General features: G+C 40.2%; 1 protein-coding gene across 1 annotated transcript in view; it reads right to left on the bottom strand.

Annotated features, from left to right (window-relative positions):
• The window catches only part of BMPER (BMP binding endothelial regulator), a 252908-nt gene that overhangs the window by 69606 nt on the left and 171128 nt on the right, over nucleotides 1-12174 (bottom strand). Inside the window, exons 12-13 of the mRNA XM_010831140.1 lie at nucleotides 7042-7371; nucleotides 8-321 (exon numbers count right to left, since the gene is read on the bottom strand). Of these exons, the coding sequence (XP_010829442.1) occupies nucleotides 8-321; nucleotides 7042-7371 (644 nt within the window). The remainder of the gene's footprint in view (nucleotides 1-7; nucleotides 322-7041; nucleotides 7372-12174) is intronic.

Raw genomic sequence — 12174 nt, 5'->3', positions numbered from 1 at the left:
AGTCCACAGTTGAGTGGCAGGTCTGAAATTCCCAGGATTTGAGTTTCTGGCATTCTCGATGGGCTCTAAGTTTTACCTTCACTGTCCCTTGACACAGTTCAGGTACTGGTTTTCTCTGGGGTCTGTTACAGAACTCATTGGACTCCACTCTCCAGGACTCGGCAAAGTCATCCACATCAAACTTGAAGCTTCCATCTCCACCAATTAAGTCATCACGCTTATGTCCATTGTAGTTGCCACAAAGACCACAGAGTTTGCCCTTGAGATGGGGGGCAGCCATGACTTCTACAAAACTGTCTCCATCCCAGGATATTTCCAAACCTAGAGGAAACAAGAAGCAATCACTCTTGAATCCACCAATAGTTTTCAAGTGTAGATTCTTATACAGTACATATGACTATCCTCTAACAAGGAAGACTAAGGACCTCACTAAAATCTTGATTACCTTTCAGTCTCTCCACATCGAACATTGTGTGATATTACACAAATCAGTTATTGGGGCTTAGAACTTTTTAAATGTATGAGTTTTGCCCTTACAATGTTATCTTATATGTAGTGTGACTTACAGATGATTCTTCATTGACCATGTTACTCTACAGTTTATATTTTTGCCCTTTTTCAGAGTAATTGTCTTGGTTCACATCATGTTTTCATTTATCCAACAATGACTATAATGTGGAAATGGAAAGATAACAAAGATGATAATTTGAAATGTAATTTTCTCTTTATCTAATATTCTCCCCATATGATGATATTTAGAGCCAAGTGAAAATTTCCAAATTATTTGCCATAGTGGAAGTATTAAAGTAATAAATATAAAGCTTCTGAACACATCCTCTTCAAAGGACAACACTCATACAAATGAAAACATTTGCCTCCCATTATTTTAGTCATCCATGAGATACACACAGCTGTTTAATCCGTGCTTCCATGGTCGAGATGTTATGAGACCTAGGTTGGGGTCTCCATGCATACCTGGGCTGATCATAGCTTCAACATTTGAGCAAGCATGGAGGCTACCAGGCCATAGGTCAAAATTCCTCATGTGCTGGACAGAATCACCTGGACAGCACTGTTCACTGAGGAAACGATCTTCATTCCACAAGGTTGAGAACATAATCCCCTCCTGGTTTGCTGAACTGACCATCTAAACAGTTGGAGAATTTGAGAACATTCATTTTCTCCCGACCTACTAGCCCTGAGTGTCTAGGATTTACTGTAACAAGTGACCCCACTGAAGAGTGGAATCTCTGTCATGGGTCGGACAGCCAGGCTCTGCTGTCACACAGCACAGATCAGTTTGATTGGGATGCCAGGAAGAAATGATGCAGTATGTGAACACACTACCCATAAGACAAAGGAGAGGGTTTCATGAAAAGTCTTTTGAGGATCAACCCAGAGCAAATGATGATTCTGGTATTAACATTTTCTTTATGTCTCAGGTGTGTGGTGGAAGCCCTTCTTACTGTTCTCTTGGTAATATCTTGGCAGTGCCCGAGCTACCCAGTGAATGGATGAACTAGGTACCAGTGCTGTAGATGAGGACCGAGGGGACATCTACAACAGGTCACAGTGCATTTCTGCTCTGGGACTCCTCCTTACTCACTGTCACTGTCTCCTAAGAGTGACAGCCCACAAAGAAAGCTCCGTTTTAACAGAAAAAAATAGAAAATATCCCCAGCTGTGTGTTTTCAATCTTATCCTCTTGGATTTCTGACAAAACCTAGTCTTTGATTTAGTCCTTTCTGAGTATCCAGAGAGAGCTTCTTTTTCTTTTTTTTTAAGAAGACTTTATCTTTGTTCCTGAAGGATCAACATTAGCCTGATGAGTAAATGCTCAGAAGATGCTCAGAAGTTGGGAGATAAGGTGGTGATGAGAAAGAAGAAAGGGGTGGGGAGGGATGGAATGGATCTTGTTTGAATATAAAATTGGCATAAGGCAACATTAGAGTGATGTAAGAGCAGTAGGAAACACCCAGAAGTAAGATGCTACAGATAATATTCCCTAAGCCAATATTCTAAAGCCAATATTCCTTTGGTCATTGTCCTAGAGGAGAAAAACCTGGCCAAATAGCATTCTGCAAGCAGGTCACACAACTGACATAAGAAAGAGTTACAGATCTGCTTTAGGGGAAATTATTGGTAGAATAAACCAGTGGTCCGAAACTGGATTTCTCAAGAAATAAACCGAAAGACTCACATGGAAATCATGTATGGTACATGAAAAGAACAGAAGTATTCTCAGCCCAAGGCAAAGGTAGAGAAGGTTTCTTGGTCAGGAGAAGCAACTCAGTTCCCGAAAGCAATTGAATAGAATTAGCTAAAAAGAAGGAAAGAAGGTCATAAGAAAGTCTCTTTTGGGCTTTGGGAGTAACTGAGTGAAGAGAAGACAATGATGGGACAAGGTGATCAGAGCAAGGACAGGCTGCTAGTCTGTCCACACACTGGACTGATCTCCTGTGAGGATCTCAAACATTGGGTCAATTCTGACAATCACAACTATTGTATAAAACAATTTCTATTTCTTCACGCCCCATCATCGAACACAGTATCTGGCACGTAGTATATTCTCACTAAATGAATGAATTATACTGTAAATTGACACAATGAGTCAGCAAAGCCAAAGAAATTTGTGAATTTCATGCCAGTTAAGACACTGAAATAACATTTTGAAAAAAGACAAGCAAACTGTAATTTGATTTGTAATATACTCTCTAAGGTATAAAAGAAACTTGACCTCATACTCCTGTAACTAGGCAGCTGCCCAGCCAGAGAAACGAAGGGAGAAAATCAATTCCATACAACGTTCTAACTTTTAGAGCATAATTCCAAAGATTTTCCACCTTGCAAAATTTTCCAAACTACAAATCTCTTTCCTAGACAGCAGGCAAACACTGCTCTTCCAAGTGCCACATTGGTCGAGAATTTACATCCAAAGAAGCTCCAACAAAATTATTGGCAGTGATACAATAAATTTGAGATTTTGGGCAACTGAGTTCATGGGAATTCAACTCACAGGGAACAAGTCAGTCATTCTTTCTTTGCAATGGACTGGTGGTTCCTGCATGCTTAAGAAGATGCAGGCCCACTGTGTTTTAAATATACTCTTCTCAAGACTCTGGGCTTCTCTGGTTGCTCAGATGATAAAGAATCTGCAATATAGGAGGCTCATGTTCAATCTCTGGGTCAGGAAGATTCCCTGGAAAAGGGAATGGCTACCCACTCCAGTATTCTTGGGGTTTCCCTGGCGGCTCAGATGGTAAAGATTCTGCCTACAATGCAGGAGGCTTAGGTTCGATTCCTGCATCAGTAATATTCCCTATCCACTCCAGTATTCTTGCCTGGTGAATTCCATGGATAGAAGAGCCTGACAAGCTACATACAGTCCATGGGGTCATAAAGAGTCAGACATGACGAATGACTAACACTTTTGCTTTTTTTCTCAAGACTCTTGACATCTCTTTCATGAAACACAATCCTCAAAGTAAGAGAATAATTTGTAATTCACTCCCTTTTTCTCCTCTTTTTATCATCATGTTAAGAGGATATTTACAGAACAGTGTTAGGCTTCCTATTGTGTTTGGATGACTTACTTGACTACAGATGACTTTGTCTATTCTTGTATCATATACACACGTATTTGCATGGTTATTTTTACTCTCTACACGAGTAAAATCCATGCAAAGTAAATTACAGTAGTGACAGGCAAAAAAAAAATGAATAAGTTGTAATTGAAAAACTCATTGCTTTTCCAAAAGAGATTTTAAATAGGCATCTTATGAAATGAAAATGCCATGGAAGTGTTTGAGGGTTTGGGGTTAGTCTTTTCTGCAGCTGGGATGAGTTTCCCAATTCTCTGCATGGGAAATTGGTAGAAACAACTGGCAGTCAGAAGGCCAAAGCTGAAGCACATGTCTCATCTGGGATGTGAGCAGCAGCTGCATTCCTTCCACTGGATGAAGAGTCTTCCAATTTTCCTTTGCACCAGTGAATGTTTTACCAACCTGTTTTTCACCCTTCAAGTGTGTGACCTGGCTCCAGATTACTAATTTTTTTTTTTGGTGGGAAAGTTGTCGGTCTTTTATTTTGTGGTTGCTTTTGTTTATTTGTTTTTGGTTGTTATTGTTGCTTTTGCTGCAGTCCACTTTTAAGAGAGAGGAGGTGCAAAATCTGTAGATATACCATAGTGATGCTTAAAAATGGAGAATTTTTTCTGCTTAGAGTTTAAACCAAAGGAATATGTGTGTGTGTGTGTGTGTGTGTGTGTGTGTGTGTGTGTAGGGAAGCCTCACATGCTGCTGTTCATAGGGTTGCAATGAGTTGGACACAACTTAGCGGCTGAACAACAGCAACATACATATACTTCAGGTTCCTCAGATGTAGAGTTTTACCAAAAGTAAAATACAAAGCCACACTCCCATATGTTAATACTTTCAGGTGGATCTGACGTAACTCTTTCAGGTGGAGTTGATGAAGTGAACAGATGGCAGAAAGGAAATATTTTAAATGATTCGCTAAGTGCCGGGAGTTGGGTGGGGGAGAGAGGGGAGTTGTGACAGGAAGGAGCAGAGCTTTCTCAAGCTTCCAAACCTTGCTTTGCCTTCTGTACTACCCTAGTTGTTCTTAGATATGTAACTACTGCTTAATTCCACCCAAGCTACACAGCCACCTGTGCTCTTCTGCCAAAAGATTCTATCATGAAGTGCTGAGTCTATAAACCACAGGGGCTAAGAGTCATTTCCCTCTATCTCCCAACTTACACCTGCAGTCTTGATTTAAAAGGCTATTTCAAAGAAATAGCCTTTGATCACTTGAGCTTATGAAAAAGATTATGGAGGAAGAACAAACATTCAAAGGATATACTGTGATATTTTAGATAGACAATCAATAGGTAATAAAAATGAAAACATCCCTAAGGGATAGTACAAACTGAGATTTGGGGACCAGAGTAGAAAGGACTATTGTCTGGAAATGGAATTGTTCCATTCAAAAGATAATTTCAAAGCAATTTTAGCACGCAGAGATATATAGTTCTTCCCTAGGAAGCAGAAGGTTTGTGCCCTCCGTGTGCTACAGGAAGTTGGTCACCTGCGTATAAAAGGTACCACGTAAATTAGCTGCATCATGGCAAGAGAGATGGAAAAAAGACAAACTGCAAAACTGAATTCAAGGCCTAGAAGAGTTAAATTGACTAATCCAATTATGGCATTTATGACCTATTATTATTTTCTTAGCAGCCTCATCCTTTTGCTCATTTTTACCATGTGAAGTCCTTACAAAGAGGACATTTATTCCGTAAGGTATTGCCAGCTGTGAGAGGAGCAGTTCTGAACCTCCTCGACTGTTAGTAATTCTGAATATGCAGAATTCCTTTGAGAATTGGGTTGTGGCTAATAATTTCCATATCAGTAGTATCCATTATGTTCAGCCGGCATGCAAAAAGATAAACAAGGTACTTCTAATTAGTCTGTGTAATAATAGGTCGTTTTGTGTCCATTTTACGTGAAGCCACAAATTGTTGCCTCCTTCAAAGAGATGAGCTGAGGCCTACATGTGCAGAGTGACATGTCATTTGAATGTTAACAACTGGTGTCTGAATTTTCTGGGGTGGATTAATCCCTCTGAAGTTGAAAGAACAGAACTCTTCACATCTACCACTTTCAAAGTGAACATTCTTCTCTATAGAATGCTCGAATACATTAATATTTAACATTTCTCACTGAAACCATGTCATACTCTCTAAATAAAAATCTCCGTGGGTTTCTCTTTGGTTTCCTGCCTTTGTTTAGCTAAGCTGGCATTTCATCAGCTCAAATCAATTTACCGAATATATTTTGACTTGAACAGAAAACAGGGTTCTGAAAGTACGATGGAGAACAATCTCTGCATTCCCTCAAAAGTGCCTGCTCTATCAAATGTTTCCCTTTCTGATCCATATTAGATAAAGAAACTGGAACCCAAGTGATGCTTTTACATTGTTAAATTTTCATTAATGCACAAAGTAAAATATATATATATATATGCTGACTTCCTCAAATATCATGCTTAAAGAAACAGCATGCTAAGAGGACATGCAATTCAATATCCAACTGACCAAAATATGCACTAACCAAAGGCAGCATGGAAGGAAGCATTCATGATATCATACAAAATGTGTGAACAAACTGAATTCATTCTTTGGGGCTGATAATAAAGGGTAGAGTTCTGCTTCTAAGATGTCTCTCTTAGGCAACATCTCACAGACAAGAATGTGGGCCTCTGTGAACCCCTATGAGTCACTTATTAGCAACTATGAACAGTTTGGCTTAGGGGGAATGTATCTGCCAGTGGAGTGGCAACAGAGTCCAGCAAGTCTCAGGCAATATGTGATGCTGAGAAAAGGTCTCAGAATCAGTGGCCAGCTCCATGAGCCCATGGCTGGAGAGAGTGCTTTCAGAGCAAGCACCCTAAGTGTCTTCCAGCAGGAGCTGACAGTTGTGCCCATCAACTCAATAAGCAGCCTTCCCCAGGTCCAGAATGGACAGGACTGCTGGTCACACAGCCCATCATCCCCACTCCCATATGCACACCCACAGGTTTGCAGTTTGCTTTTGAGGATTCCCTCCTTCTTGGATAGATGTTAACAAGGAAACACTCTTTCTCACAGATGTGAAACTGCACATGACTAGCTGAGCTGGGAAAGACACTGACAATTCCAAGCTGGACATCAATGACCTAAAATAGCAACACAACATGAGACAGTGGTTATCCGGAGAGAACAACTGCTATTTTCGGAATGAGGATGAGAAGACACTGGATGTGGACAGATCGCATGTTGCGGGTGACTGGCATCAGATTGCAAGGCTCCTCGGTATGCCAATTTTCTCCAGCTATTTTGTGGCATCTGGAGAATGAGGCAACCCCTGCAGTTGGTGGACTTCTCTGCCTCTGGTTTTCCTCCACGGAGGAAGAGGGGGAGCAGCTGCAGCTTCTGGGCACCAGTTGGTGAGGCAGAGGGAAGCGCCAGAGGTACACAGAAGGCCCTTGCTTCTGGAAGCCCACCTGCTTTGGTCGTCACTTTCAAGAGGTAGCCGTCCAGGTCGATGTGGAACTGCGGCGCGTGGCAGGGCAGCGCGATGCGCGAGCCGTTCCAGCGCACCGTCAGGTGCTGCTGGAGGCTGACGGTGCCGGCGCCCAGCACCAGGTCCACCGACTTGGTCCAGGAGAAGGAGCGGGTCCTGCGCGCGTCGTTCTTCACCAGCACCTGAAAGGGCGAGGCAGGGGAGGAGCAGTCTTTTGTCAACACGTACTGACACGTCCCCTGAAAGTTAAATGTCCGTCCGTCAAAAGTGTTGTAGTGGGGGTCTCCAAACACCGTGCAGACGCCGGGCTCTGCGGATGAGTGAGAGACAAAAGCAGGTCATAAACCGAGCACAGGATTCAAAGAGAAAAACAAGGGTCTCTGCAATAAACTTGATAGGGGCACCTGCCAGGTAAAGGGAGGGCCTGAGCAGAAATACACTAAGGAAAACCAACTTAAAAAAAAAAAAAGTTCAGTTGTTCCAAAAGTTTGTACCAAATCTCATAGGATATGAAGTACTTCTGGTGCTTTTATACTTAAAAGTTACTTATAACACTTCTGAATTTTTAAAGCATCTCTATTTTAGAGCCTTGATATGCTTCTATGGTCTTAATGTCAAGGTTAGAGAAATGAAATTAGGATGATTTTGTAAATAGAACTGGCCAAATTTCATAATCCATATAAATGAGAACAAAAATATAAATAAAAGGCAGCAGCATATATGACAATTCATCAAAGCAACAATATTGTTTCCTTTTAACTGATTCAAAAAATCAGGGAACATGGTATTCTAAATGTTATTCATGGTCTTAAAAAAGTATTATATTCAATACTCATATATTTCTAAGGACAGATAAACAGACTTGCCAAACAGATACATGTTTAATGTTAAGAAACAAAACACTGATGAAACTGTCTCTGTGTATTTTCTAGAAATACAAGCCTCCTATATTTTGATCTTTGTATTCAAAATCAAAAGTTGGATAAAAAATAAATTGCAAACCCCATCATTTATTAAGTTTAAGAAATTTCAATGAATTCATCACTTCAAAATACCAGTAATACAATACTATGAGACCCAATTAAAATTTTATGCTTTAGGGCATTCCAAAGGTTTATATAGAAAATTAAGTATCATTTCTTTTTTTTAAACAAAATTTGACATTGATTTGTTTCCCATAAAAAGATATTTTATCTGTTTTAAAGAAGGCATACACAACCAGGAAATGAGAAATTCAGAGAAATTAGTCCGAACTAAAATAAAAAGATCAGTTTCTAGAACAGGTCAAGAACATGACACTATCTCATATAAATAATAATTCTGAAGATGTAAGGGAAGAATGAAGCATCCATTGGGAGGAAGGATGTGCCAACAGATTTGGTAGGACCAACTGGATCCAAAGTAAATATGTGCATTTAATTTCTAAAGTGTTTGGAAATTAATGTTGTTTTATGATACATTATGTCATTTCATATGTCAATTTCATGTGACTCCACATAAATTAGATGTATTGGGAATTTTATAAATGAATTACTTGTCTAAGTTAGCTTTTCTTGTCAACATTTAATAAAGACTCACAGAACTGATCGTTTCTGATATGTAGGGTTCAAATACTTCAAGGATTATAGAAAAGGATTACTTAGGGGAAGAAGGTGGGAGAGAAAGCTTGAGAGCTCAGCAGCAACATTTTAATTCACCCTCCATTTCAATTTCTTTCTTATCCTTTTTTATGGTTGGTCTTTCAGTATAACTCAAATTTTACTCAGTTTGTTGCAGCGCACAGCACCCAGTCCCCACTTTCCAAATCCTATACCCAACTCCAACTAGTTTTCCCACCTATCTAACCACTCCATACTGCATTTTTCAGTCCCCTTCTCCATGTTATTACTTTCAAAATTGTCCTATTACACATTTCTCTCGCATTCTGATGAATGGAATCCCTCCCTGGTATGAGAATGGTGCTTTCTGGTTGATAGGAAGCAAGGAAGTTCTTTGGGACACCCCAAGTGGCATCAGGAGACATATAGTTCAAAGTTAATACTACCACATGCCACAAAAGAACTAAATGTTAACCTGACCACCAGATGCACCAAATTCAAGCAAAGGGCTTTTTCAGAGTTTTTAATGCCACATATTCAACAAGAAAACCCAGAACCAATCAAGGCTTTTGAGCTCTTGAGCTCGTAACAGATGGATTTCAGCTTGCAACGGCCAAGACATAAATGAAGGAGCTGAAATTATACTCCTGAGAAATCCGCTCTCTGCTGTTGAGCAAGCACAGGGAATCCCTATATTTCTGCCTGGAGTCTGCAGGGGACATCGTATGGCTTCTCCAGGTGTTCTGACTCCAGCTGCATCAAAATTATCACTAACAAACACAGTAATAGCTAACATTTACCAAGAATTCACTACACACCTTAGCACTGTTCTCCATGCCTACTGATCACGGACACATTGTAAGAAAATGGATATTTAGATTTTCTCCTAACATTAAACAAAGAGCTAAGCCTTTGGCAGGAAATCCAGAAAATGAACTATTATCTAGTCATTGAAAAAGTTTGTGTAATTAATGTTCGTGCTTGGAGAAATACTTATGCCATGTTAAATGAAAAAATAGGAAACCAAATTCTATCTATACAACAAATCTTGACCATGTTAAAATAAATATCCAAACACCTACAAACCCTAAAATTATAAACTGAGGTTGTTTCTTAGTGGTAGAACTATGAGTGATATTTTTTTTCTGCCTTACACTTTTCTGTTTTCATTTTTGTTGTCCTTTTGTTTTTAAGAGTCCAAGTGCGGGTGTATGTCAATAAGGTCAATTACATGGCAAACTAAATCCTCAAAGAAACAACAGAAAATATACTGCCTGCAGCATGGCCCAGGAGTCCTGGGAAAAGCTGAGCTGAATTGTAGCTGGGCAGGAAGCAGTGAGGGACATCCACGGATACCAGGCAAGGGAAATTATGTCTGAGTAGGGCTTTTCCTTGGAGAAGGCAATGGCAACCCACTCCAGTGTTCTTGCCTGGAGAATCCCAGGGACGGGGGAGCCTGATGGGCTGCCGTCTATGGGGTCGCACAGAGTCGAACACAACTGAAGCGACTTAGCAGCAGTAGCAGGGCTATCAGGAAAGATATTTTTCAAGAGGCCTAACTTGTGGAAGAGAAGGGTTCAGAGAACAAGATGATTTTCTTTGTAACGGCAAAACAGAAGAAGCCAACAAAAATTCATGAGGAAGAAGATGCCTGAGAAATACATGCTGCATTTGGGGGCACTAAAATAATTTTGAAACCTTGGCCCTTTTTTCTGTCTGCTCAAGGTCCCTATGCCAGATCCCGCAAAAGCAGCGAACACGTGCACTGGAGAAAAACTCAAAGTGAGACTCTCAGGGTTACCAAATCTGCCTCTCTGAAAAAGAAAACTAGAGAAATACTTAGGGGACAAAAATGAACACTGTATCTGCATATAAATTTTGTTCAGCAGACCCAGTAAAATAAGCCACAGTCCCAGACATCCTGATGTCCAGTCACATTCTTCTGGGAAGCCTGTAGTGATAGAGCTGAACAAACAGACCCTATCCTTGCTTGAATATATTTAAGTCAGAGGATGGGAAAATGTCAGTTTACAAGCAGCAGTATGTAAGGGCTTTTCATAGTCCTTTAAGTCAAATCATCAGATGTCATTTTTGTTTTGGTTTGTTTTCAGTAATATGTATACAATGTCTAGGCACTGGAAAAAAAGATTAGAAGTGCATAAACCCAAATACTAATAATGTTTTTTTCTCTTAGGTAATGAAATTATGTGTGATATTTATTTTCCTCTTTCTTGTTTATGTGTATATACATTATTATTTACATTTTATTATTTACAATCACTATGTATACTCTTGGAATAAGGACATTTGTTTTTAAAAATTGAAAGTATTGAATTAAAAAGTATCTCTTTGATGTTTCATACTTTAATAAGAAAGCTAGAAGAATTAAGAGAGTCAAGCTGCTTCTAGAAAAAATTCCAATGTTTTGCTTTTATCCTCATCAGGTACATTTATTTCTGCCATGAGTATATTTATTCTAATAAGATGCCTTCCTTCTGAGAGCAGTGATTATTCTCAAAACATCTGTCAGTGAAAATTAAGGGGAAAGTGTACAACTTCATTGGAGGTGGGCATGGCAACCCACTCCAGTATTTGTGCCTGGAGAATCCCATGGACGAGGAGCCTGATGGGCCACAGTCCATGGTGTCGCAAAGAGTTGGACATGACTGGAGCGACTTAGCACACATGTATGCATACAACTTCATGTCATAAAAAAATAAGAGAAATTGAGAAGATTCTAACCCGCTTCCCCCAGAATACAATAAAACAAAAACAGAAAAGCATAAGAATAAAAAAAGTTTCATTCACGGTTCCACCACCAAGAAATAATCCTTGTTTACTATTTTGGGGTGTCAGGGGTGTGTGTATGTTTGTGTATATTTTTAACAAAGTTAAGATTATCCTGTACATGAAATTTTATTTCCTCTTCACTTAACACAAGATTTCCCCAGTCACTAAAGTCACTTTGAAAACACAGAAGGTGACTTTCATTCTCAGTCCATTAGTATCTCTGTGAACAGAATCGTCTCTCCAACTCCTTGCACCACACCGCCACGCAGATCAGCACATTTCCAGAGTAGTGTTCTAACCACGAGGAAGTCTATCAAATAAAAACATGGCTTTCAACTTTCCTCCACATCAACTGCTGCGAAATGGGCCCGTGGAATTCCAGGGCCACTGGGTCATGCAGGGCCCCCTGGGAACCCCAGGTGGGTAAGAGCTGTGATGATGCCAAGTTTGGGTCAAGAACCAGGAAAGGCTGGGATTAGAAACACTGCCCTGAACACAAGCCCTTGTACTGTTTGTCTAGGCTCCTCTTGACATGATGTAAGCCTCCAATATAAACAGACCCAGCAGGAACTGAACTTCCCCATGCAGGAGGCTCTGGCCTCGCTCAGAGGTGTCCCTGACAGCTGCTTCCCCGAGGGGGCCTGCAAAACCCACAGAAGCTCCACTGAGGGGCACCTGGATTCCTTTCAGATTTTACACCCTTGGCTTTTTAAATCAAAACTTAA

This window comes from Bison bison, unplaced genomic scaffold (genome assembly GCF_000754665.1).
Source record: "Bison bison bison isolate TAMUID 2011002044 unplaced genomic scaffold, Bison_UMD1.0 scf7180017864525, whole genome shotgun sequence".
Taxonomy (NCBI): domain Eukaryota; kingdom Metazoa; phylum Chordata; class Mammalia; order Artiodactyla; family Bovidae; genus Bison; species Bison bison.
Note: the sequence above shows the minus strand (reverse complement) of the source record. Positions and strands in the feature narration are given on the sequence as shown.